This window comes from Anser brachyrhynchus (assembly GCF_964034855.1).
Source record: "Anser brachyrhynchus genome assembly, chromosome: 25".
NCBI classification, from domain to species: domain Eukaryota; kingdom Metazoa; phylum Chordata; class Aves; order Anseriformes; family Anatidae; genus Anser; species Anser brachyrhynchus.
This window is the reverse complement of record NC_137718.1, coordinates 138440-163118: the sequence shown is the minus strand read 5'-3', so window position 1 is coordinate 163118 and position 24679 is coordinate 138440. Positions and strand designations below refer to the sequence as shown.

The 24679-nt window shown below is 51.7% G+C and overlaps 2 protein-coding genes across 8 annotated transcripts in view; one reads left to right on the top strand and one right to left on the bottom strand.

The window, feature by feature from the left end:
* The window catches only part of BCL9L (BCL9 like), an 88375-nt gene extending 79891 nt beyond the window's left edge, over positions 1 to 8484 (top strand). For all 7 annotated transcript variants that reach the window (XM_080567799.1, XM_080567795.1, XM_080567798.1 and 4 more), the window contains 5 exons: positions 742 to 952; positions 1699 to 1783; positions 2197 to 4579; positions 5442 to 5708; positions 7146 to 8484. In XM_080567799.1, coding sequence (XP_080423925.1) covers positions 742 to 952; positions 1699 to 1783; positions 2197 to 4579; positions 5442 to 5708; positions 7146 to 8305 — 4106 coding nt within the window. In that variant the 3' untranslated portion in view covers positions 8306 to 8484. The remainder of the gene's footprint in view (positions 1 to 741; positions 953 to 1698; positions 1784 to 2196; positions 4580 to 5441; positions 5709 to 7145) is intronic.
* Positions 8485 to 10791: 2307 nt separating this feature from the next.
* CXCR5 (C-X-C motif chemokine receptor 5) lies at positions 10792 to 23738 on the bottom strand. Its single transcript, XM_080567804.1, has 2 exons — positions 23566 to 23738; positions 10792 to 17733 (listed from the first exon to the last, which is right to left on the bottom strand). Exons 1-2 carry the CDS (start codon positions 23602 to 23604, stop codon positions 16657 to 16659), a joined length of 1116 nt encoding a protein of 371 aa, XP_080423930.1. The 5' UTR covers positions 23605 to 23738; the 3' UTR covers positions 10792 to 16656.
* Positions 23739 to 24679: the final 941 nt, after the last annotated feature.

Here is a 24679-nt window from a genome sequence, read left to right as displayed (position 1 = left end):
TTCCAGTGGTGTCTCTGCTCTTCACTGCTTTGCGACAGACTGACTGCTGGTGTTAGTGTCGAGTGGGTCTGCAGGGGGGTCCTTGGTGAAAGGAGAGCAGGGAGCCTGGCTCGGTGGGCTGTAGCGTGTATGTATGGAGCTATGCGAGAGGAAAGCGATGAATGGTGCTGTACTTACAATGCTTTTTAATTAGAAATATTATTTAATGATTGATGATGATTAATGATTATCACTGGTGAAAAGCATCTCTTCTTTCCTCTGCTTACCCATGTGCCTGTTGTTACAGCCGTGGGAAGGGAGATGAGGTGAGCCTGACCCCTCACTCTGAGGTGAAGGGGAGACCAAAACTGGGCCGCTCGGATGCTTGGGGACGGCGGCCACCCCCATGGCTGGGACTGCTGGTTGGGTGCTGCCATCTGCCGGTGTCAGGAGCGCAGAGTCCCGGGCCCTTGCCAGGCACGCGGTGGCTTTTCCTCTGACTCAAGGAAGAGAAGCGCCCTGACACCGAGATGCGTTTTCATGCCCAGCTCTGCCATTCACACAGGTCTCTGCAGTGGCGTGGCCTGTATGCAAAGAGACTGATTGCTCTGCTGTGGCTGAGGGCCTGTTGCTCCAGCCTTCCTCCTTCCCTCCATCCCCTTTGTTAATTCTCCTGACGCAGAAAACAGTGCCATTCAGCAAAGACTGCTCTGATTCTCTTGCTATGCTGCCTTTAGTAACTTGACTCCTGTGCTCCCACAGATTGTAATGTAGCAGACCCTGCAATGTCCACAGCCTCGCAGCTTGGCCCAGGGTCCAACCCGTTGCCAAACCTGAACGAGACCAGTTCTTCCAGTACGCCTCATGGTGCTGCCCCAGGCTTACGGTCAGACGGTGCAGGAGGTGGAGGCAGCGGAACAGGAAAGCAGCCTTCACAGTTTGTTTACGTCTTTACAACGCACCTTGCTAACACGTAAGCAGGAAACCCTGTCCATCTTCCACTCGTGTGGGACTGGCCTGTCACAGCGGCCTGCTGTGTATTGCACTTGACTCCAGGAGAGCTGGACAAACGTGTCTCATGTCTGTTCAGTTACACAGAGCGGGTCCCTGCTGAGGTTCAGGAAGTTTGCTGGCAGCTACCGCTAATGGGCGAACTTTGCCTTCTGTGCACACTTCCTCTCAACAATGCCTAGCACTGCTTTCTGTGATGTTCACTGTAGAGTATATCTAGTCAGCATCTAACTGAAGATTTGCCCAAAGCAGTATGAGCTGCTGAACTGATTCAGAAGCATCTAAGGGGCTGGGGTGTCACAGGGAGTGCCACGTAACACTTGGTGTTCTCCACTCGATTCCTCACTTCTGTCCTGCATTATCTCAGCCATGGAGTCCAGCTTGTTAGATCATAGATTCTGTGTGGTAGATCCCAGAGCATTTTGGCAACAAGCCACCCTTAAGGCAGTGTGGAGCAACAGGCACAAAGCAGAGCAGAGGGCCCAGCACAGAATGTGGGAAGAGGGAAATTCCAAGGCAAGTGGTCTTCAGTTAGAGAACCTCACCGTGGCCTGTGCAGGACAGGTGGGAGGACTCTGAGCATATCCTCCCTACTCATTTGCCTCCTAAGAATTCCCTGTACCCATAGGACTGAAGAGAGGAGGTGGCACCAGGGGCCTGGGATGGGGCACAATGTCTGATCTTGGGTGGTTGGTTCTCTCTCCCCAGAGCTGCGGAAGCTGTCTTGCAGGGCCGAGCTGACTCCATTCTGGCCTATCATCAGCAAAACGTCCCGCGGGCAAAGTTAGACCAGGTATACCAACTATGGACCAAACGCTCCTGTTGGCATGTGCTGCTGACCCTTCCCTTCTGATATGGCCATTTCTCCCAGCTCCTGACTCATCTGTGAAGGAAGGGGGGCATCAGAATTCCCTTTCAGTGGTGTGGGAAGCTGCTTTTCTCTGAAACCTCTTCAGAGTGAGTCCTGGTTGCTGTAAGCTGTGAAGAGTTTGGGATGGGGCATGACATGTGGCCCTGCAGCCATGTTGGCAGAATACATAACTGTGGAGTTCTAGAACATGTGATAGGGCCTGCTTCTTCCCCACGAGGAATGAAGGCAGAGCAGCCATGTGGCGTGTTTCTGGGACAGGGTTGTCTCCTTTAGGGTATGGGGAAGACCATACACAGTTTTTTCCTGCTCACTTTGGCTTCCCTTTTCTTTATCAGGCACCAGCTCATAAAGTGCTGGGGGTTGCTGAGCAGCCTCCGATTAACCCTCCTGCTGCCAACACTCCACAGACCCAGCCACCAGCACCTCAAGCTAGTCAGCCACAGCCTCCCCCACCACAGCCTCCTCCTCCACCTCAGTCCATCAGTCAAACAGCTTTGCCTGCACCCAGCACCCTGCCCCAGGAAGGGACAAGTGAAGATGTCCGGAGAGATCTGACTCCCAACTCTCTGGGAAACAACAGTGCCAGCAACCAGCCCGGAAATAACCACCCAAATACGCCCACTGCATCTGCCAACACCATGCAGCCGGGGCAAGTGGACTCTGCTACATCCAGCTCCAGCCTCCTCGGTGAGGGCCCAGGCTCAGGGATGCAGGGGAACGGGCAGGCAGGCCTGGGCCCCAGAAACCCTATGAACTCAGAGGGGCTCTCTAAGGAGCAGCTGGAGCACCGAGAGCGCTCTCTGCAGACCCTGCGGGACATTGAGCGCCTGCTGCTGCGCAGTGGGGAGGCTGAGCCATTCATGAAGTCCAGCCAAACCACAGGTGAGGGTGGGACTGCCCCTCAGCCACAGGCTGCCCCTGCCCAGCCACCCGTACCCCCTGCCAGCATGAAGAAGTACGAAGAGCCTCTGCAGTCCATGATTTCCCAGACCCAGAGCCTTGGTGGCCCCAGCCTGGAGCATGAGGTACCCCACCATCCAGGCACTGATATGGGGCAGCAGATGAACATGATGATGCAGCGGCTGAACCAGGACAGCCTGACACCAGAGCAAGTGGCCTGGAGGAAGCTGCAGGAAGAGTACTATGAGGAGAAGCGCCGGAAAGAGGAGCAGATCAGCATCCATGGACGGCCCATGCAGGAGATCATGATTCCACAGTCTATGGGCAGCATGATGATGCGTGGGCCTCCACCACCTTACCACAGCAAGCCTGGAGAGCAGTGGCCAGCAGGGATGGGCAGCCAGCTGCGGGGACCTATAGACGTGCAGGACCCTATGCAGCTAAGGGGAGGGCCACCTTTCCCAGGGCCACGATTCCCTGGAAATCAAATGCAGAGAGTCTCTGGCTTTGGAGGGATGCAGAACATGTCCTTGGATGCTCTTGGGCCCATGAATGCTATGCAGAGGCCAGTCAGGCCTGGCATGGGATGGAGCGATGATCTGCCTCCTATGGGAGGCCCTGGGAACTTTCCACAAGGCTCCCTGCCGTACCCATCAGGGCAAGGGGACCCTGAAAGGTTCATGAATCCTCGTGCCAGGGAGGAGATCCTGAGGCACCAGCTGATGGAGAAACGCCCAGTCGCAATGCAGAGGCCCATGGGGATGTCCAGCAACTCCATGAGCCAGGGTATGGAGATGGAGAGGATGATACAAGCTCACAGGCAGATGGATCAATCCATGTTTGCTGGGCAGATAACAGGGGATACCCTGAGCAGTGCCCCAATGGGAATGGATTTTGCAGGCACTCGGGGGATGCTGAGCCCCCCTATGAGCCAGTCAGGCCTTCGGGACATGGATGCACCCATGGGCCCTGGCAACCTCAACATGAACATGAATGTCAACATGAACATGAACATGAACCTCAATGTCCAGATGACCCCCCAGCAGCAGATGATGATGTCACAGAAGATGAGGGGCCCTGACATGATGGCCCACCAGGGTATGAGCCCAGAGGAGCTGGCCAGGGTGAGGGCTCAGAATGGCAATGGCAATGCTATGCTGGGGGGGGCGCAGAAAATGGTGATTCCCTCCCAGTTCCCCAGCCAAGGACAACAAGGCTTCTCAAGCGGGCAAGGACCGTACCCCAACATGCCCCAGGAGATGGGCAGCACCTCAGACATGTTCAGCCCTGAGCAGGGCACCATGCCTGTTGGGAGCATCAGCGGCACCACCAGACTCAGCCACATCCCTCTGCCTCCAGCCACCAATCCTACTCCTGCACAAGGGGGCAACTTGGCCAACATGCATCCAGCACCTTCCCGGGGGCTGGGCCGCCGGCCCTCTGACCTCACCATCAACATCAGCCAGATGAATTCCCCCAGCATGGGTCACCTCAAGTCCCCCACCCTCAGCCAAGTGCACTCACCACTGGTCACTTCCCCTTCTGCCAACCTCAAGTCCCCACAAACGCCCTCACAGATGGTCAGCATGCCACCTTCTAACCAGTCTGGACCCCTTAAGTCCCCCCAGGTGATGAGCTCCTCACTTAACGTCCGGTCCCCGACTGGCTCACCAAGCCGCCTGAAGTCCCCTTCTATGGCTGTTCCTTCCCCTGGTTGGGTGCCATCTCCCAAAGCCACAATGCCCAGCCCAGGAGTCAACCAGAGCAAGCAGACACTCAGCATGAACTCCTCCGCTTCCATGGCAGGACTGGATCAGGGTACGTTGCTATCTTGTGTGGGAATGTGCATGGTTTTGGCGAGTGTGTGGACATCCTGAATCCTGGAACAAGCACTCTGTGATCAAAGGCTCCTTACGATCAGCACTGGTTACCTTCTGCTCCTGTGGTTTCCATCCCACAAATCCAGCGTGCTCAGACAGGCTGTGATCACATTGCCAGCTCTAGTCTCATGCTCCCTGTACGCTGTGAAGCACATGCTCCTGCTCTCCTTCCTGCTCTGCTCGCGAGGCTGCTTGTTGCAGGCAGCCTAGAGGGTGTTTACAGCCACTGCCTACTGGCACAGCAGGGCGGTTTCTGTCCTGACAGCAGAGGTGACAGTCGCAAGCCTGGAGAGATGCTACATGCAGGAGTTGGGGTAGATGCCATGGGAGTGATGCCCTGCATTGGAATGACTCAAGGACTGTATTTTTGTCATGTCTTTGCATTTTGCCACCCTTTTGCTAGGCTGTTTCTCCCCATGGTGTTTCTTTCATGACCGCAGGCATGCTCTCACAGGAGTGGGAAGAAGTGTCTATGTCTGCCCCTACTTTTTATGTAGATTTTTTTTCCCGCAGGTGTCCAGATAGGGCCTTTTTGAGTAGATGGAAGGGCAAATGGAACAACTTTTTATTCAGCAGCAGCTCATGCTCTGTTTGAGTTGGGAAGTCAGGCAATTTGAAGTGGAAGTCCATTACAGTTCTGGAGCATGAGCCTCCTCTGAGTCTGGAGGACTCCAGGCCTTGCCAGCTGTCCTGCAGCCTTCTCTGATGGCTGCCATTGTAAGGAGGAGATAGGGTTGCTATCTGACAGGAGCAAGCTACAGCATGTGGGCAGTACTGACCTGTCTCTTTCTTGCTTGCAGGTTCTCTCCCTTCTGGGCCCAGGAGCAGTTCTTCGGCACCAGCCAGTAACCAACCAGCCTCTAGCACCATGAATCCCAATATGCCTTTTACTTCCTCTCCAGATCCATCCCCCTCCCAGAACCCCCTTTCTCTGATGATGTCTCAGATGTCCAAGTATGCTATGCCCAGCTCCACACCTCTTTACCACAATGCCATCAAAACCATCGCCACCTCTGATGATGAGCTGCTGCCAGACAGGCCTATGCTTCCACCGGGAAGCATGTCAGGTATGTATCTGCAGGGCTGGGCTTTAGAGGGATGGGACTGTCTTGTTGCTGTCCACAGGTCTGATGAACTGGAAGAGAGCAGTTGTACAGTTGAAGCAGGCAATAGCAAGTTGTGTTCCCTCACCAACTTCCTTCTTAGCCTAAATTTGCCCTCGCTTGCAACAGTTGTCTCACTTCTCTGCCCAGGCTGTCCATCAGCTTTTGGCTTGGGTTTGGAGCCTGGAAGGGCACAACCCAGTCTGGCATTTGAGGCACTCTTCTTCCATGAGCTCTGGAAGCTTTTGGAATGATCTTCACTCAGTGTGGCTATATTGGCCCTGGATTTTCACTGCACCTGGATACGTCTCAGGTCCAAGACTTCCAGGCAGAGGTCTGCTGCTTGGAACCCTTGTACTCTTCTGCAGCGAGACAAGGACACTCAGACCCAGGCTTGGGAGTCTGGTGGTTGTGAGTGGAGCCAGGTGCCTGCATGAGCAAGGCTATGTCGTAGCACAGTTGTGATTTCAGTAAGCAACAGCCAGACATGCTTCACTAGCTGGTGGCACTGATGAGGACAGCTAGACAAATGGTTGTCTTTCGTCATTTGGTGACCAGCATGAAAGGGAAGGGGAATTCCAGCAGACTGTACCACTTGATGTTGGAGTTTAAAGCTGTCTGATAAATATTTTTGGTGGTTTTCAAAATGAAAAATCAACTTGTTGACTCTTTGCTAAGAAGTTACTTAGTTTGACCGCAGGCATGCAAATGCATTTGCTGCCTCTGAAACTGAACTCCTCTGCAAACCCTGTTTGCTCTGCTGTATTGATGAACACATTCCTCCCTCCTGGATAGCACTTGTGTTGGGCTGCCAACACTTGTCTTGCTCCGCCTTGCCACCCAGCAGTGTGTGGTCACAGGAGCTTGCTGGAGGGCTAGCCCTGCAGGCAGGCAGTGGTGAAGGGTCATTCTTCGATGCCTTCTAGGCAGCTGAGTGCCCTGCTGAGATCATGGTGTCCCCATAGAGCTGTTTCAACATGCCGAGCCATCTGGGACTATAAAATTAGCGGGCCATAAGAACTACAACTCCACATGAATTGCACCTGTGTGTTCTGTTAACATCCCTGGTGTTTTGTTAACATCCCTGAAGCCAAGCTGCTCCCAGACAGGCCTTGACATATCACCTGTCTCTCCGGCAGGAGCTTCTTGTGGTGGCAAAGTCCTGGCTGACAGCATTGCAGTGGCCGAAATTGAAATAGTTCTCTGCTGTTCGTGGGCTTAGGGAGCTGGATTTTGGAGCACTTCTTTCTGACATTGATGCTTTGCATTCTTCTTGCATCCCCTTACTTGGAGCTCGGGGCTTTTGGAGCAGGAAAGCAAAGCAAACTCACACAGGGTGTGGATTTTGCAGCCCCGAGAGGTCTGTGGGCAGAGTTAACTCTCTTATTTTCTTCTCCTTAGGTGTGACAGGGAATCAGACAAATCAACTGCACTTAAACTCCGTGGGACCTGGATCCTCTCAGAGCCCCATGGGAATGAACCTGCCTGGTCAGCAGCCTCTCTCCCATGAACCACCCCCTACCTCCATGATGTCCTCCCCAAACCCACTGGGCTCCAACATTCCTATGCACCCAAGCGCACCAGGGGCAAGCGTACCCCCCCCGAACCCCATGATGCTGCCCCCAGGGCCCCAGGACTCGCTGAACCAGCAGTGCGGCCCTGTGCCAAACAGTTCGCAGATGATTCCTTCCAACCAGCTCGTGTTCCCCCGCATGCAGCAGCCCCACAATGCCATGCAGTCTCCTGCAGGAGGCATGCCCATGGTCCCTGGTGGGGCAGGTGGCCCTGGCATGCAGCAGCATTACCCCCCAGGAATGCCATTGCCACCTGACGACCTTCCTGCCCAGCAGCCCGGCCAGATGCCCCCTCAGCAGCACATAATGGGCAAGAACATCCCTCCTCGGATTGGTGAGACCTACCCTGCCGTGCTCCCTGGGGTGGCATCGGTGCTGAATGACCCCGAGCTCAGTGAGGTCATCCGCCCCACGCCCACCGGCATCCCTGAGTTCGACCTCTCCAGGATCATCCCGTCAGAGAAGCCAAGCAGCACCTTGCAGTATTTCCCCAAAAGTGACAGCCAAGCACCCAAATCACAGCCTTCCAACCTCCACCTCATGAACCTGCAGAACATGATGGCTGATCAGCCCCCTGTGCGGCCAGGTATGAATGCTCCCAGCCTTCCAGGGCAGCAAGGCGTGCAGCGGGGACTCGGCATGCCCATGTGCCATCCCGGACAAGTGCCCATGCTGGGCAGGACAGGCATACCGCCCCAGCAGGGCATGATGGGCAACAGCATGCACCAGGGCATGATGTCTCCGCAGCAGAGCCTGATGGCCCAGCAGAATTTCATGCTGATGCAGGCCAAGCAGAGGAGCATGTCTGTGTCAGGGGAGATGTATGCCCAGACGGGACACATGATGTCACCTCAGGGCTCGCTCATGGGGCCCCCGCCGCAGCAGAACCTAATGGTCACGCACCAGATGAGGCAGAGAAGTGTCTCCCTGGACAGCCAAATGAGTTACATCCCCGGGCCAGGGAACATGGCAAACCTGCCTTTCTAAGCATGGCTGGTGCACTGGGACAGGGAGGGGCCATGCCTGATTGTACAAACGTTTTTAAACCTTTCGTCGGGGGCGGGTTGGGGCCAATGCCAGTGGAGGACACCAAGTGGGATGCTTTTCATATCGGATTTGCCTCTCTACAGAAAACCACATGTGCAGTAAACTTGATGTGAATTGTTCTTTTTTTTTTTTTTCTTTTGTTTTCCTCCCTTTTTTGAGGGGAAAGGGGAGGGTGGAGGGACTGGGAGTGGGAGTGGGGCTGTTAATTTTGAACCCTGTGTGTTGTCCAGGGACTTCCAGGCCCTGTGGCAGTTTGTAAAGTTTTCATTTATCATTTTCCTCCTTCAAGTGTTTTTCTTTCTTTCTTTTTTTTTTCCTTCTCTCTCCTTTTTTTCCTTTTTCCTTTTTATTTTTCCTTTTAAGCAACCAAAATGCGCAAGAGGGTTTTTGGAACTAGCTGTAAATAGGTCGCTGAGAAAGGCAAAACTTGTGCTGGTTTTTAATTGTTCTGTATTTCTGTGTTTTAATAGAAGCCTGAAAACATGTTTTAAAAAAAGAACAAAAAACATGCTAAAGGCAACAGTGTACAAGGATTGAAAGCTCTCCTTGGGGGAGGCAGGAGGATCCCCCAGGGTGCACAGGGCATTGAGAGATTCCATTATAGAGTGACTCTTTGTCAAACCTGTGTTATTCATGCATTTGAACAGTTTGCATGTGCAGGGTGTACGGTTTCATGCAGATCTTAGGCCCCTGTGGAGTCTGTGCTGAGCACAAGAACACAACCAATGACTGAGGACCACTGGGGAGGTCAGAACTGTGGCCCCAGTCACTGGAGCAGCGCTCATCTGGCCAGGCAGAGGCCATAGCTTCTTAGGATCCAGCTGTCACTGCTCCATGGTGAAGCTGCTTTGGCTGTGAAAGGGAGAATGCCAGCTGGCTGGCCAGAGAAGCAGCAGGGATCCAGGCTCTGCAGATAATAACATGCTGGGCCCGAAGGTCTCATCCAGCTGTGCCATCTCTAGTCTCTTCTTGTGGTGTGTCCTGTGGGCAGGGTGGCATACGGATAGGTGCGAGGTGAGCTGGATGGTTTCTTCTTGTGCTTCCGGGAGAGGCCAGCTGGGAGCCCTGCCCTTTTACAGCCTTCCTGCGCCAGTCCTTTACCCACCCATTGTCCTCCATGATCACAACGTGTCCCCTCTACCTCTGCTGTTGAATGGTCTCCCAGGTCTTCCTTCCTCATCACACTTGCCTGTCTTCATCTGGGCTTTCATAGGCAGTCTTTGTTCCATCTTGCCCCGAGCTACCTGTTGCAGCCCTGACATACTGCACTGTAGAGGGCCAGCTGTTGAAGATGAGCTGTCCCTGCATGCAATACTACATCTCAGAATCAGAGTTGTCTTGTATGGTGTCAGCTGTGTGGCTGTTGTGTGTCACGAGCTGTCCACGGGCTGCTCTGTGTTTCTGATATAAGAGGTTGAGGTTCTTATTCCTAGGCTGACGGAAGCCATTTGAACAACTCAGGCTTTTCTGGATGTGCTTCGCCCTCCCATCCTCCATTCCGTAAGGTCTTCCTGCACATGGCACCAGTGTTTTTTCCTGTGTCTGTCCACTGAAGGGACTGTGGGATTAAGCACATGCACTTCTGTACACACAGGATCTCTGGATCTCTGCAGGGACCACGTTCCAGCATGGTGTACCCTATGGGTATCCCACTGTGAACTCAGGGCACTTGATTGCCACATGAACACCAGCTGGAGGATTATCTCTGCAAAGCCAGACTTAGCATACTACCTCTCTTGTAACAGCGCTCACCTTTCCCTACTTGAAACCACAGGGAGGAGAAGGCTTTCAGAAGGGGAGGTTGTCAAGTAGAGAGGGATTGGCAAAGCTTTTTATTGTGTTGCAAGCTGTTAGAAAAGACTGGCAGGTGGTGAAATGTCAATCCGGTGTCTGCGTTGATTGGATCTGTAATAAGATTTAGCCACAAAGTCTAATCAGGAATACCTTGAAGCATTGGGGTATTTGTAGAGTGCAGTACTAGGTTGTAAGTGTGGGTCTGGATTTGAGAAAGAACTTCACTCTGGTCTCCTGCTTTGTGTTGTTTATGATCTGACTGAGCATCGTTTTCAAAAGTGGCAAAACAGGAACAATCCTGGAAAGTGCTCGTCCCTGCCTTGGCAGTTAGGGCAAAGAGGAATGGTCTTCAACCCGGGCTAAGCAAGTGTGCTTTGGACCTGACATTGTAGCTGCTTGGATTCTCCATCCTTTCAGACTGTGTGTTTCATCTGGGAGGATGTGGCTCGAGCAGATGCAGCTTTTTCTTAGCTTGACTAGCCTGAAAGGCTGTGGCTTCCCTTGGCTGCACTTTGGGGTGTTGGCTGCTGGTATTTTCTTGTAAACATCCAAATACCAGTGCCATCCCTGAACCTTGCTCATCACCCACCAGCTAGTCTCGGTTAGTTTAAAGCCATAATATTTTTTATTAAAAAAAAAAAAAAGCTTTTTTGTTTGTCTGTAGACAGCTGTTATTTCGGTCCAGTTAAGATCTCTGCCTGTCAGTACCTTCCCTGTTGTCCCCTCCACCTAGCCCAACTCAGAAGTTGCCTAGGGCTCCCCATCGTCACTCTGTCAGCAGCACGTTGTCCCTGTGTCAGCCCGAGCCCGCAGCGCACTGCTCCGCAGCACTGGAGAAGCCACCGCTGCCTGCACGTGGGCGCGGGCAGCCTGATGGCAGGAGGAAGTCCTGTCCTTCGGTGATAAATTACTAGGAAGCAAACCCTTTCAACTCAGCAGGCCTGTATACAAAAGGGAAATCCTGGCATTATTTCAGCTGTGAGCTGTGGATTTCAGAGCAGCGGTCAGGGCTCTTCCTCAAAATCCCCCTGCCCTGAAGCCAGCCAGCCCTACCCTGACCGCTGTGATGGGTGAACCACAGGGAGATGAGGTGCTGCACAGCACCTTCTGCCTGGGCACCGCTCCCAGCTGTGCCCGAGATCAGCACTTATGGCAGGAGCTTCTCTGGAAGCTAAGTAACAGCGAGTCCTTGTTAGACCTGGGCAGAGTTTACCTGCTGCCATGAGCTGTGTCTAGTCTTGTGTCTTGTAGTTTATTGCTCGGCTTCTCAGCTTGAGTTCTGTGTACTGACTCCACCTAATCACAGTAAAAGGTTTGCCCATGTTTTAGCCATGACTTTGCAATGTTTTTCTGGCTCTGAAAAGTAAACGTTGGGAAACAGCATCTTTCAGTACATCAAATAATCACACACCTGGAATTAGCTTTCACATTGAGGTAATGGTGACTGACCTGTTCTCTGTCATCCCATGGAGAAACTTCCCCAGTCATTTTGTACCATTATATAAATATATATATAAATATAAATATATAAATACAATATGTGAAGACATCTTATTGGTTTTTATTTGAAACAATTTTTAGGCTTGTTTTTGGGTATCTGTGCTGCCTGTAATGTATTGACCTGTTTTATAGGTGCCTTTTTATTAAAAAGACAAATTTCAAAACCTGACCTTGTGCCTGTCTTCGATGGTCTGTGTGAAGTTCTGCAGGGTTGCAAGCAGGTGTGCACAGCATGGTGGTGCCTGGAGGAGCTCGGCTAATGTCACCTGTGGCAGGTTGGTGCTGATAAGGGAGCCCAGCTGGACCCAATATAAATACTTTTCTGTCAGTTAGCTACTCTGTTTGAGAGGAGACGAGCTCTTCTGGGATGTGAAAGTTGTCTGTGCCTAATACATGCTGAGACTTCACTGCAGTTGAAGTCATCTTGTGAAATCTAGGTCAGCCCCTGCTCTCAGCAGGGTCAGTTGTTCAGTCTGTGCTAAGTGAATGATCTGGACCTCATGAGCTGCTTGTGTGATGCCTCCCTCCCTCAGGACTGAGCGAGACGTGACCATGTAGCTTGGCGTGCTTCCTTAACGTGTTGTGGATTTTGCTGTGTAAGTCCAGGCTGTGCTGCTGTTCTGTCCCATCCTCGTGCTAGCCCATCCTCTAGCTTCTGTGGCTTGAGGCGGTTCTTTAACTGCTGCAAGTAATCAACAGCCGCAGGAGAAGCAGTCTCATTTTCTTCTCTTGCTTGCTGCTGGTCCCTTTGTCCTAGCTGTGGATCCTGGCCTGGTGGCTGCTCCCAGCCTCTAGTGCCAGGCAGGGATGGGCAAGGGTGAGGGGTCCAGTGCCAAGCTGAGCTGCGAGCACTGTTCCCATCGCTGTCGGTCCCGTCTCCTGCCACTGAGGCAGCAGCTGTGCGCCTCTGAAGAGAAGCTCCTGGTCTCCATGAGATGTCTGTGAGCTCCTGGAGGACCTGGGACACCTGCGCTTGGTGTGGATGCTGCCTTGAGGCTGTGCCTTTCCTGCAGCAGACAGCAACCAGCCTCTGCTGCTGGCTGGGACTGGGGACCTCCTAGGCAGGATGAGGTGCAACGGGACACCTCCCAGGTAGGTGGGCATGCCCAGGGCTGGGCATGAGATAACTCAAGGTCTTGACAGGACTGCAGGGTGGAGAGGTGACCTAGGGTTAGGACTGGCTGCCCCTGCTGTCTGCTAGCGTCTGGAGCCACACGGTTCCCTCTGGTGCTGAGCATGCCATGCGTAGCATGGCAAAACCTGTGTGTGCCATAGCTGCTGCGTCCTTTGGGGGAGAACCGGAGCAAACAGAGCAGGCTGGGATTACAGCAGTGTGTGGGGCCTGTGCCGTGGGGCTCATGGAGACTGCTTGGAGCTGAGGCAGGGGCTGCGCTGCTGCCTGCGTGCGGAGCTGGGGTAGCAGACGCTGCCAAGAACCAAGTGCGCGGGTCTGGGTGGTGGGGGCGATGCATGTCCAGAGCCACGATGAGGAAGATGCAGAAGTCAGCAGTGTGGACGCTGAAGTGCTTGAGCATTTGTTTCCCACTGAGAGATTGGGGGAAGGCGGTAGGTTGTTGTCTTGATAAGGAAAATGAAACTCTGCGAGTTGCAGTGGGTGCGGGTATTGGAGCTGTGCAAGGGTGTGGGGAGAGCCCCTGCTCTGCAGTGCTCCCAGGCACGCGGTCACTCATGCGTTCCCTGCCTCACGCCTGTTGGTGTGTGCTTCACTGCCTGCCACAGCCTCATGGCCGCTGTGCGCAGCGGGATCTCTGCTAACTAAAACAACCAAGCTACAGTTCCTGGGCAGCTCAGTCACCCCATAGGAAAGAGGGAGCAGCATGTTGCCCTGGGAGCTGCTCCGTGGCCCCTTTGGTGAGCACCAGGGCTGCTTGTGGGCTGTCTGCTCCAGCTTCTGTTGCGGAGCGGTGCCCAGGGCTGGGGTCACACAGGGCTGGGTATGCTGTGGTGATGTGGACGTCACCTCCCTGCGGGAGCCATGCCGCAGTGCTTGGCACTGTCCCTCTCCGGCACGCGCCAGGAGCGGTGCCTTTCTGCGTCACTCTGTGGGGCTGGGCTGGGCCCTGGGGAGTGGAAAGCCCAGCTTCCTGGGTGGTGAAGGAGAGTTCCTCTTGCTGCTTCATGTTGCCATTCAGCAGGCTGAGTGAGTCCTTAGGGCCCAGCTGAGGACAGAGGTGAGACCCACAGGGCAGTATCCGAACTTGCCGATGGGAATTAAGGCAGTCTCATCTCTTTCTCATTTCCAGCACAGCCACAGATGTGGGCCTCTTGCTGCATACCCAGCTCAGCTGTAATCATGAGAGGAAGCAGGGCAACTGAAACAACAGCTGGCTTGATGCAGTAGGGATGGAAAGTGGCTGGGGAGAGCCCTGCAATGGCAGAGGTCGCTCTGGGCTCTCCCTCCCCCAGCTCTGTGTCTGTCTGTATCTGGCTCCTAGGCCCTCCAAGCCAACGTGCAGGTTGCTGCAGGAGCAAAGTCCACCCTCGTGGTCTGCCAGCTCCCAGCCTGGCCAAACACTAGCCCCAGGGGTGGTTCTCCCCTCAGGGCAGCAGCTGCTGGGGCAGTCTGTAACAACGAGCTAAACGCGGGGCTTGATGGTCTCTGAGCACAACAGAGCCTTTGCTCTCTGTGAGCTCTCGGGTCCCTGCGCAAAGGGGGACGCATGGCAGGAACGTGCCATCAACCTACTCCATTTGCAGGTGCATTTCCCTTCTCAAAGTGACACAAATGCAGGCAACTGCTTACAAGCACCGTATGTGGGAAGAGATAGTACTTTATTTGTTTGTTACAGCTCTTGTAAACTTTAAAAAAGTTCACTGACATGCCAGTGCTAAACACCATAGTAACAATAGATGCGTAATTTGTTCACCCATATTTTGTGTGTAGATTTTCCTTTTACTCTGTGAATGCTGTAAGGATTTGCACTCTGACTGTTCAATTCCTCAGTAATGTTTTTGTAAGGACATAGTTCCCATAGACTGGGGCTAGGGAGGTGTTTACAACACATCTGCATGGGTTCGTTCACTGGTACAACTGTAGAGGTAGCAAGGGAAGGCTTCAAAGAGCAGCTCTTCCTCTGCTGTTCGTGCTTGGACAGCCACAGTCACCATCACCTGAAGGTTTCAGCTTCAAAGATGCAGCGCTGCAGGAAATGGCAGACTGTTCTTTCTATAAAGGCCTTACATTTGGGGAGTTTTCTTGTCATGTCAGAATCTGTAGACAACTTATTCAGATCTCTGCCTGAGCCAGACTAGTCTAAAGTGACCCATTCCTTAATTATTGCTCTTTGCAGCGTGGCCCTTGGTTGTGGTGAGGTTAGGTTGTAACTGAGCTTTTTGATAGTGGATTGAACTTCAGAAGGGATTTTAGCACAAAATCCCCACTGCAGCAGTAGAACTGCCATTGTTCCAACTTTGCATAAACAGTGAGGTGAGTGGTACAGCAGATTTTTAACTTGTGCTTGTGGTTAGGGTCGTTCCCGTGTGACAGTTTGTGTGTGTGACTATCATTCAGTTTAGGCCAAAGCAATGTTTAGCTAATAAGAGAAATGTAACGAAGCAATGCTGTGTGTGTGCTGACACGTTACTGTGACGAGGCCCACTAGGAAACAGCAGGCTGCACAAGTCTGTTAGGGCTGCCCTACATGCTAGCTTGTGGTGTAATAATGAGCTGCCACTCTTGTTTTGGACCGACTTGTTACTGAGAAGCCCTGATCCAGGCAGTTGCTGGACACTCATGGTTCAAGGCAAAATCAATGCTCAGGTTTTTTCTGTGTAAACCTTGATGCACTCAACATCTAAAGGCTCCATGCATGCAGGTAGAGCAAGAATATCTGAAAGCACAGCGCTAAGCAAAATGCCATGTTCCCATTTGGCCCGCTAAAACCAAACAGAAATAATGCAAATTAGCTCTTCCTTCCATGTTCTACCTGACTCTGAGGTAATGGGTCTCCTCCTTTCAGAACCCACAAAGCACTGTATAATCAGTTGCAAAAAAAAAAAAAGTGACACCTTCAGCCTCCTAAAGATGTGGTTCATCTTCTCTGTGCTCAGTCACAAGACTGAAGCCATCTGTTCAGACAGTCACCTTCCTTAAAAGAAAGCTTTTGAACAGTCAGGCCTTTACTTCAGCTGGTTGCTCACTGGAGCTATGACTAGCAGTGTTAGGTTAACAGTTGGATTTGATGACGTTTGAGGTCTTTTCCAACCTAAATGATTCTATGAACAGCAGTGCAACAGATCAAGTGAACAGCAAAGGATTTGGCTGGTGTCAGGAAAGGCATCTGCGGCAGTCAAGTCTGAGTCCACAACCCAGCCTCCTGGCATGAGCTGAGCTGGGAAGATCAGTGTGCTGTGACTGGGCTGCAGGATGTCACACAGCAGGAGGAATGATATTCCAGCCAGAGACTGGCACTGTGTGTCTGTGTTACTGGGGTGAGTTCTGTGTCCCCTGCTGGTCCTGCTTGCATCTCTGACTTTATCTGCCGTGGTGATTGAGTCCCACTGCTTCCTTTGGGCATGTCTAGTGACCTGAGCAGGTGAAATGGGAACTTGTTTCATCTTTGTCCTCAGTGCTTGCTCACTGACATGGCTCCACCTTTACTTGGCTGTGCTTTTTTTCCTACCCCCCGGCAACCCAGTCCTGTGTCTGGCTGTGTGCACAGGACACCTGCAGTCAATTGTTTTGAGGGAGATGTGGTGATATCGGGTTCAACCTGCCTGCGTTCATCCAGCCCTGTCAGTGTGACCATCAGGCATTTGCCAACAGCTGCCAGACAGATTTCTGAATGTATGTGAACCAGAAGGATCCAGGGAAGGTATCCGGTGGGATTTGGGTGTTAGGTGGCTATTAGATCTGTTTTCTGAGGAGTAAAGAGAATGGTGGGGACACTTGTGAAACTTAGGACTGAGGCCACAGCACGTGTGCCACCGAACAGGCACACCACAGGTCACTTCTGCCCTGCAGCAGCCTTTCTGAGTTAGAAAGTGGAGATAGAGGTGGTGTTGTCAGACTCGATTCCGCTGCCCTTCCTGGTCACCTCCAGGATCTCCTGTAGGGTCTCCTGGCTTATACAGCCAAGCTCCTGCAGGATACGGAAGAAGTCGTTACGGAACTTGACCCCAATGAAGGCATAGAGGATGGGGTTGAGGCAGCAGTGTGTGAAGCCGATGGCCTCTGTCACCATGATGGCTGTGTCCAGCTGGTCTTCCAGGAGGCAGTTCTTGGTGAAGGCTTCTAGCTTGGTAAGTGTGTTCAGAAAGATGACGATGTGGTATGGGCTCCAGCAGAGCAGGAACACACCTGTGACCAGGATGGCTACGCGGACAGCTTTTTGCCTCTGCAGGCGTTGGGACTGACACAGAGTCCGGACGATGGCCATGTAGCAATAACACATGACCAGAAGGGGCACAAAGAAACCCACGGTGTGGTACAGGAAACGGGTTGCCAGCCACGCGTTGTTGCCATGAATCCCAATCTCTGGAAAATAGCAAATGCTGCGGTTGCTCTCATCTGTCCAGACTTCCATGAAGATGAGATCGGGTAAGGTCAAGAGCAAGGAACAGAGCCAGACTGCCATGCAGGTGAGGTGGATGGAGCGAGCTCTGCGTTTGCGGTAGGTGTGGATTGCGTAAACGATGGCCAGGTAGCGGTCTACCGCAATGCACCCCAGCAGCATGCTACTGCAGTAGAAATTGATCTTGTGGACAGCACTGAGGATCTTGCAGAGGAAAGTCCCAAATACCCACCCGGCCAAGCTCTCAACCACACTGAAGGGGAAGGTGAGCAGCAGTGCCAGGTTGGCCAGGGTGAGGTGGAAGAGGAAGTTTTCCGTGGTTGTGCGAGACCGCTTGAACCTCTCTAAAATGACCAGGACCAGGGCATTGCCCACAGTTCCCAGCACAAACATAAGCAGATAGATGAGGGGCATGAAGACCTTTCTGAAGGGGTCTCTCTGGTTGCCAACCACAGATGAGGCTGGATTGAAGCAAAAGTAGCCCTCCAAAGAAGGGGTTGTGTTCTCAGCCTCGTAGTAACCACTCAGCTCCGCCTGGCTCTGGGGAACAGAGAGAATCTGGTTACAGGAAGGCAGTTTCTGAACAGAAGAATGCTGTCACGCAGCTGCACCTGACAGGCCTGGGGCAGAGCACCGCTGTGTGCTGCAGCAGGAGGAGGTGGGACCTGGCCGCAGTGTGGTGGCTGGGGTCCCATGAGAGGCAGCAGCGAGGGGAGAGGCTGTCCTGACCCCTGACTGTGAGGGGCTGCGTGCTCTGTAATCCTTAACGAGTGTTTTTGGGGGTGTTCTGGTGTCCAGACAGAGGACCACTTTCATCTTCAGTTTTTTGCTGAGCTACCTGCTGGTGGCATTTGCTTTTTCACAACACACAACGTGTGTCTGTTAGCTTTCCTGATTTTTTTTTTTTTCCTAGCTCTTTGTGGCATAGCCTGTCCCTGGCCTGCCTGCTGTCAGGTACAAAGGTGGTGAGATTCACCGCAGAGCACATTGTACCTCGAGTTGTATGTACTGATCCCATTCCCTTCTGCCCTTTCCTGATAGGAAGGAGGTTTCAGTACTCATTTTTCTTGCCCTCCTGATACCTCCACTTCTTGAGCGCAGCTGAGCAGCTCTAGCACAAGGATTCAGGACAGCCTCCTGTGTGCTCTGCTGCTTGCCCCATTGCACCTGCTGATTTACTTGTTTCTGACCGCAGCCATGCTCTGAGCAGTTGCTTGGAGACCTTGGAGCCACCTGGGGCAGTGTCCACTGAGCAAGGCGAGGTGGGACAGCAGCAGCCAAGGTTGGAATTGCTTAACATGCACTCAGAGAAAGTTCTAGGGCAGGTGTGAGGAGTGAATGCATCTGAGGCAGTGGGGTGCCACAGCTACAGTGATTGTTCTGGAAAGAGAAATCTGGTCTGTTGGTAAACCTTGTGGTTCTGAATTAATTGCAGTCAAAGCCAGAAAGGGAATCTGAAAAATGCCACTCAGACCCTCGGCTGATACCTGGTAAGGAAAGTGTGGCAGAGCTACTGCAGATGGTGGGCACCCTCTGTCTTCAGGCGCTTTGGCAGGAGTTAGGTGCTAACAAAAGCAAAGGGCTCAGATGTAGACTGTCACAGAAAAAGAGCAGCCTGGGAGGCTTGTGGCAAGCTCAGAAATCAGTGACAAAACGGGAAGAGCCCCGCAGCAGTAGTTGTGCACTCCCCCACCCACACCCTCTCTGGAGACCAACACTGAGACTTCAGTGTCAACCACAGCGGAAGTCCCTGCTCGCTGCTTTCATACCTTTCACTGCCAGCTGTAGCTGTTTGCACCTGCTGCTCCTTCCCTCATCAGCCAAAGTTCCCAGCTAAAAATACTGGCCCTGCTTTAAACAGCTTTAGAGCTTTTTTTTTTTTTTTTTTGTCCACTCCTCCCCTTCCCCTGCATGTGCTCCTAAGCCAAGTGACTGCAAATATTCTCAACTCCTGCGTTATACCGAGCTGGAAAGGGTGATTATGTTTCTTCTCTGTTAAAACCTTCCTCTTCTGATGTGCTGTGTGCCTCTGCAAGCAACTGTCTGGGGGTAAAGAGCTGATGTGGCAGTGCTCAACTCGAACTGCTACGTTGCTGAAACCACTTACATGGCTTTAAGGGGAGCTTGGGTGCATTGAAGGAGCAGATGTCTAAAGAGCATTACTGAACACATGCAAAAGGCAGCTGGCTTGCATGGTCCTCAAGCAGGGGATGGTAGGAGGGCAAGCAAGCCCTTGGGGAAAGTGTAAAATCAGTTTGCCCAGCTCTTACCCAGGCCTCTACCTTTGGCTACTGCAGAGAATGAGTGCCGAGCCAGGCAGACTTTGGTCTGACCCAAGGGACTCTGGGTCTTTCAAGGGTCCCCTTCCCTGCCAGCTCCGTGCCCCCCATGCTGCTTCTGTGCTGTGATGCGACACTGCAGCGCTTCCTCCCGAAGGGGTTGAGAGCTAGCTCCCTCGGGGGCTAGTAGTCATCTTCCCTGCCCAAAACCTCACACGTACAAAACTGTCTTCCCCTAATGTAACAGTGCGACTGCAGCCTTGGGCAAGCTATGTTCATATTCCAAAGAACAATTATTTTTCTGGTTTATGGTATGAGACTGAAGATTGCTACTGAAGACAAAAGCCTTTAAAAATCCTTCCCAGTTTGTTTTCTTTATGGCTTTCATACCTAGCTATTTCATACCTGGACTCTGTGTCAGGAGTGACTGGCACACAGAAATGCAGCAATGCATTGGCTGGGGCAAGATCCTTAAATCTAAAGCAGGGCACCGCCAGGGGACTTTCTCAGTGATGCTGCAGATGCATGGTTGCTGGCTTTGGGGCAGGGGGAACACTCTTGTTTGAGTGGCCCCTGTTGAGTGTGAGGCCAGCTGTGGCACTGTGGGTGCAGACAGCATGCTGCCCACTGCCTTCCAGGTCCATTCCCAGCCTCCTAAGAAAGAAAACCAAATGAAGAACCTTTGCAATTTGGCACAATGACCAAACGGGGCTGCTCTGGATTCCATGGTGACCTCGCTGGAAAACCCCAAAGGGAATGTGAATAACTTAGCTGGGGAGAGGTTGAACAGTTCTAGTTTTAAAGGGAAAAAGGAAATGAGGGGAAGCGGCTGGGTCCGCTGGCTGGAGCACTGCCTGGAACCACACCAGCACTGCCAACGACTACAGGTGGGTGGCGTGTGTGATGTTGAACGGCTTTGGCCGCAGAACAGTTTCCAGCATCACCTTACAGTTGGAGCCGGAGGTGCAGAGGCCACTATCAGCCACCATCTGATTGCAGATAAGGTGGCAGGTAGGGCTCTTACTGTAAGCCACTCACTGCGGGCAGAGGAAGTGTGCACAGAGCTGTGTCTCAGGCGTCCTCTCATGTGCATCTCCGAGCAGTGAGTGTGGGTGGGAGCGGACAGAGATGAGTTGAAGATGAATAGAAAAGGATGAAAAGTCAGAGTCCAGGCTGAGATGGGAAGGGCAGGGACCAGAGCTGTAGGAGATGCACTGAATGACAAGCCAGGGCTTTTGGGGACTCTGCTGTGATTTCCATTTCCAGACTGGAAGCGGGTGGCTGCCTGATCTGGGATGGGATAAGTGAATGGGCTGCATGTGGGCAACCTTTGCACAGCTCTCCTGCAATACAATAAAACCCGAGCAATGTGTGTATACTGCAGGGGGAATGTGACAGTAAAGCGGTGAGTTTTTCTGTAACTAAGCAGTAAAGTGCACACCTGGGGTCATGGCAGGGGGAGGCATGATCCTGCATTCTATTTGCTTAGGAATCTCTTTTCCCCTCTAACCCATATCTCAAAGTTACGCAGGTCTCCTCTGCATGTCAGCTGCTTTTCTCAGTTCCCCACAACTGCCAACAATGAAACCATTTGCCTGTAGAAGAGCAGCAGTCTGTACGCTATTAGGGATTTTCCAAGTGAGTCATTCCCTTCTAGCCCATCCAGGGCCAGGAGAAGCATGTTTCATTCCCATAGCCATAAAATAGAAATTGCTCATGTCAGTGTGCAGCTCAGCAAGCTACTGTGATAGAATTTCTGCTCATAAGCTCTCTGGTGGTTGAACTAGGGAAACTAACGTATAAGTAAATGCCATGTTCCTGTAATGCAGGTGCCTTTTTTGCCTCTTGAGCCATGTTGGCCTCATCATAACAAGAATTGGCCTTCAGCACCTTAGGAGACCTCATGGCAATCTCAGTGGTCTTTCTTCAACTTTTTTTTTCTTTCTCTAGTTTGCAGCTCAGGAAGGTTAAGTGGGCAAAATTTTCTTGCTGTTGAGACTTGGGACTATAATTTTGGTTATGTTACTTTTCCACAAGATTACACAGATAATTGGTCCCATAGGGTAGCAAAGATTAGGTGAAGCCATTGCTGTACTTGCTGGGAAAATACTTAGATAAATGCCCTTTCAGTGCAAATGTTCCAATTGTTTTCATTCTGCATTTGCTCTATCAGTCAACCGGTCCTTTCTTGTTAATGCGGTTTTGTGTCACTGCTTTGCTAGAACAGTGTTGAGGCCTTTTTTTTGCAAATCTCTCTGGACATGTTGATGCAAGCATTAAGCTCACCAATATATGGCATCCCCAGACCATATGTGACACTGCTCGTGTGTGATCTGTGATCAGTTCCAGGGAGGACGAGAAACCTGAGAAGCTCCTAGGAAACGCATGTCACAAACTCCCAACCACGTGAATTCTGAGAAAAGATATAAAACTGTTTCTGCTGTGGCATGGGACTGTTCACACTTAGTCCCAAAGTTAGCTGAGTTTCTCCTCTTGTCTGGGGTCTCCTCTGTAACTTACAATAGTTCACAACAGAGGTAAAATTGCTAAGCTAAGGTTCTAGAAAGTTTTGTATCCAAAGAACAAATCCCAGTGCTGTTTAATTTGACTGCCTTAGAAAACTACACACTTTGCCACCAGCAGCTGCTTACTTGTAGTCAGTGACACAGTGCAGATTGACAGACAGCACGCTTGGATGTGGATGGTTTTCTGATCATAGGAGAGAGTCCAAGGGAGAGTTCAGATGAAGGAATGAACCAACAAAGCGATGACAAAGGGAGTTTAGTTCTAACCTCTTAGCAGGCTTTAGTGCTGCCACCGAACTTCAGCAGAGGTCACAGAGAAGTGCCTTCTGCAAAAACTTGTAAGGGACACGAGCACTATTTGCAATGGGTTTTTAGACTGGATGAACTGAAAAAAAATAAGGAGGGTTGGAAGTGCCTGTCCCACTCCCAGTCTTCTCTCTCTTCCCTAATGTATAGGAAAAAGGAGAGAGAGAAAAAATGGTAAAAATTAAATCCAGCATTTCTCTCTGGAACAGAAAATAAACAAAAACTGAGGTCTGCCGCAGAGAGCCTTTGTATGAAAACAGAAATTCTGAGCTGCAACATTTGAAAACCTGGCTAATGATAGCACTGCTGTGGACACCCCCTTGGATAGCACAATATGCTCTAAAAGGTACAGCTGCTGTATTTCATTTGCAAGCTTAGAGCAGAAAATTACAGGGCTAAATGTACGGTGTCATCACTCCCAGATAGAAGAAGTATTTGCAATTTATCGTCTATGCTTTAAAATTCCCCACTTGTAAATATACTATGTATTCCCTTCACAGCAGACTCAGGCAGCCTGTTCATGGAGAAGGCAAGCAGGGGTAGGAGTATATAGTCATATGAAGGTTTTTCACGTGTGGAGAGCGAGCACTGGGGCTTGCTTTGTTATTCCTGTTAAAGACACTAGAGGAGAGTTCTAGAGCTTTGCACACTACGCACAGTCATTTATACCACTGAAGGTTGGTGCAAAACGCGACGGACTCTGAACGCATGCTTTTCACCCACATTGTGTCACCGAGAACGGCTGTGCCAAGAGTGGGGCAGCTAGGGGCAGAGCGGGTTCTGCTGTGGCATCCCAGCAGGGAACGCTTGGACTGGTGGGCAGCGTGGGGCAGAGGTGCGTTGGCCAGGCTCTCCAGGCAAGGTTCTGGCCCTTCTGACAGGAGCTGGGGTTTGGGTGCCCATGAGAGGGCAGTGCTGGGGCTCAATGCCCACCAGAACACCTCAGCTCAAAGTTGCCACCACTCATCATGCAGCTTTCTGCATGGGAACATCTTGCGCCCCTGGACTGCAGTGGCTGCAGTGACATTGCACCAGCTCCCCACAAATGCAGCGGTGTCTCTTGCAGTCCCCTCATCTCTCAAGTCCAGAATTAAGGGATGCAAGGTCCGATTGCACTGGCGTAAGTTATTGCTCGGGCCCTCTCACTCCTAATGGGAGGGGTTAGAAGACGGTGACATCGAAACCAGGTCTTTCAGCCCACCCCAGCTTTACCTGCTCTCCCCAGTTGTCCTCTCAAACAAGCAAAGCCAGGCCCAACTCACCAAGTCATAGGTCTCTGATGAGTAGCTGACAGGCCCCATGGTTTCAGGGGCAGGATCTGCCTCTCCTCCAGCAATTTCAGCAAAAGTTCTTTTTTGGGGTGGAGTTAGTCATTTAAGTGAGTAGGGAGGGACCCAGCATGTAACAATAGAGTATTTGCAAGGCAAATGAGCTCCAAGCAAAGAGTGACCTATTTGATGTAAAGATTGGCATTTTGCTCTATCATTTTTTTCTTAAGTTTTTGTTGTAAGTTGATTTTTTTTTTGAGTGAAGTTTGAAAAATCTACATTCCTTTGGCCTGTAACAGAAAGATCCAGGAGGTCTGTTAATTTCATCCTGCCAACCTCCAGGGCTCTTGACTGCTGATGTCCTAGTCTAGGGCAATCAGAAAGGGTTTAGAAAGCTCTGTGCTGAGGGAAAACCTTACCCAAAATCTCCCCAGATCTAGGTGCTCCTCTGCAGCTATGTGAGACTTTGCAGACATCTGAGGAAATGCATTGTGCTGATCTGTACAACCATTGCCCTCTGCCTCTGGGTCCTCCTCGCCACTTCAGCCTCAGTGCCCTTTGGCTGTTCTCTCTCCTCCTCCCGCTGTTTCATCCCTCACCTGTGCTCAGTTTGGCATGCATCTGTTTTTGATGGAAAGTGCTGCCTCAGTGGCTGCTGGGGAAGGACGTTAATTACCAGAGGCTGCTCCAGTGCTGCAGTAGAAGAGGGTGCTCTGCTGTTGTGGTGGTTTTTACCCAGTCACATAAACCCAATACATCTGTGCAATGCATAGAAGAACCCATTGCTAGACAGCTTCCCACAGTGTTCATCTTGCATATAAAGAAGATGGGAAATCAAGATTTTTCCATGTTTGGGGGAAAGAGCGTTCTGTCCTGCTGCTGCTGTAGCAGTGGATTCACAGTGTACAATTTCCAGTCGGGGTCAGCAGGAGAGAGTGGTATTGCAGCTGGTATTTTGGCAGAGATTTTTTTCTTTTTGAGGTTTGAGGAGGGTGGGCACAACTGCACCAGAGCCTCTGTATCAGCAAGAAGGCTGGCAGGAGTTGCACCAGTGAGGAAGGTGTTAGTCTGGTGAGCACCACTGGATTTAATCTGCTTTTAGTGCTTC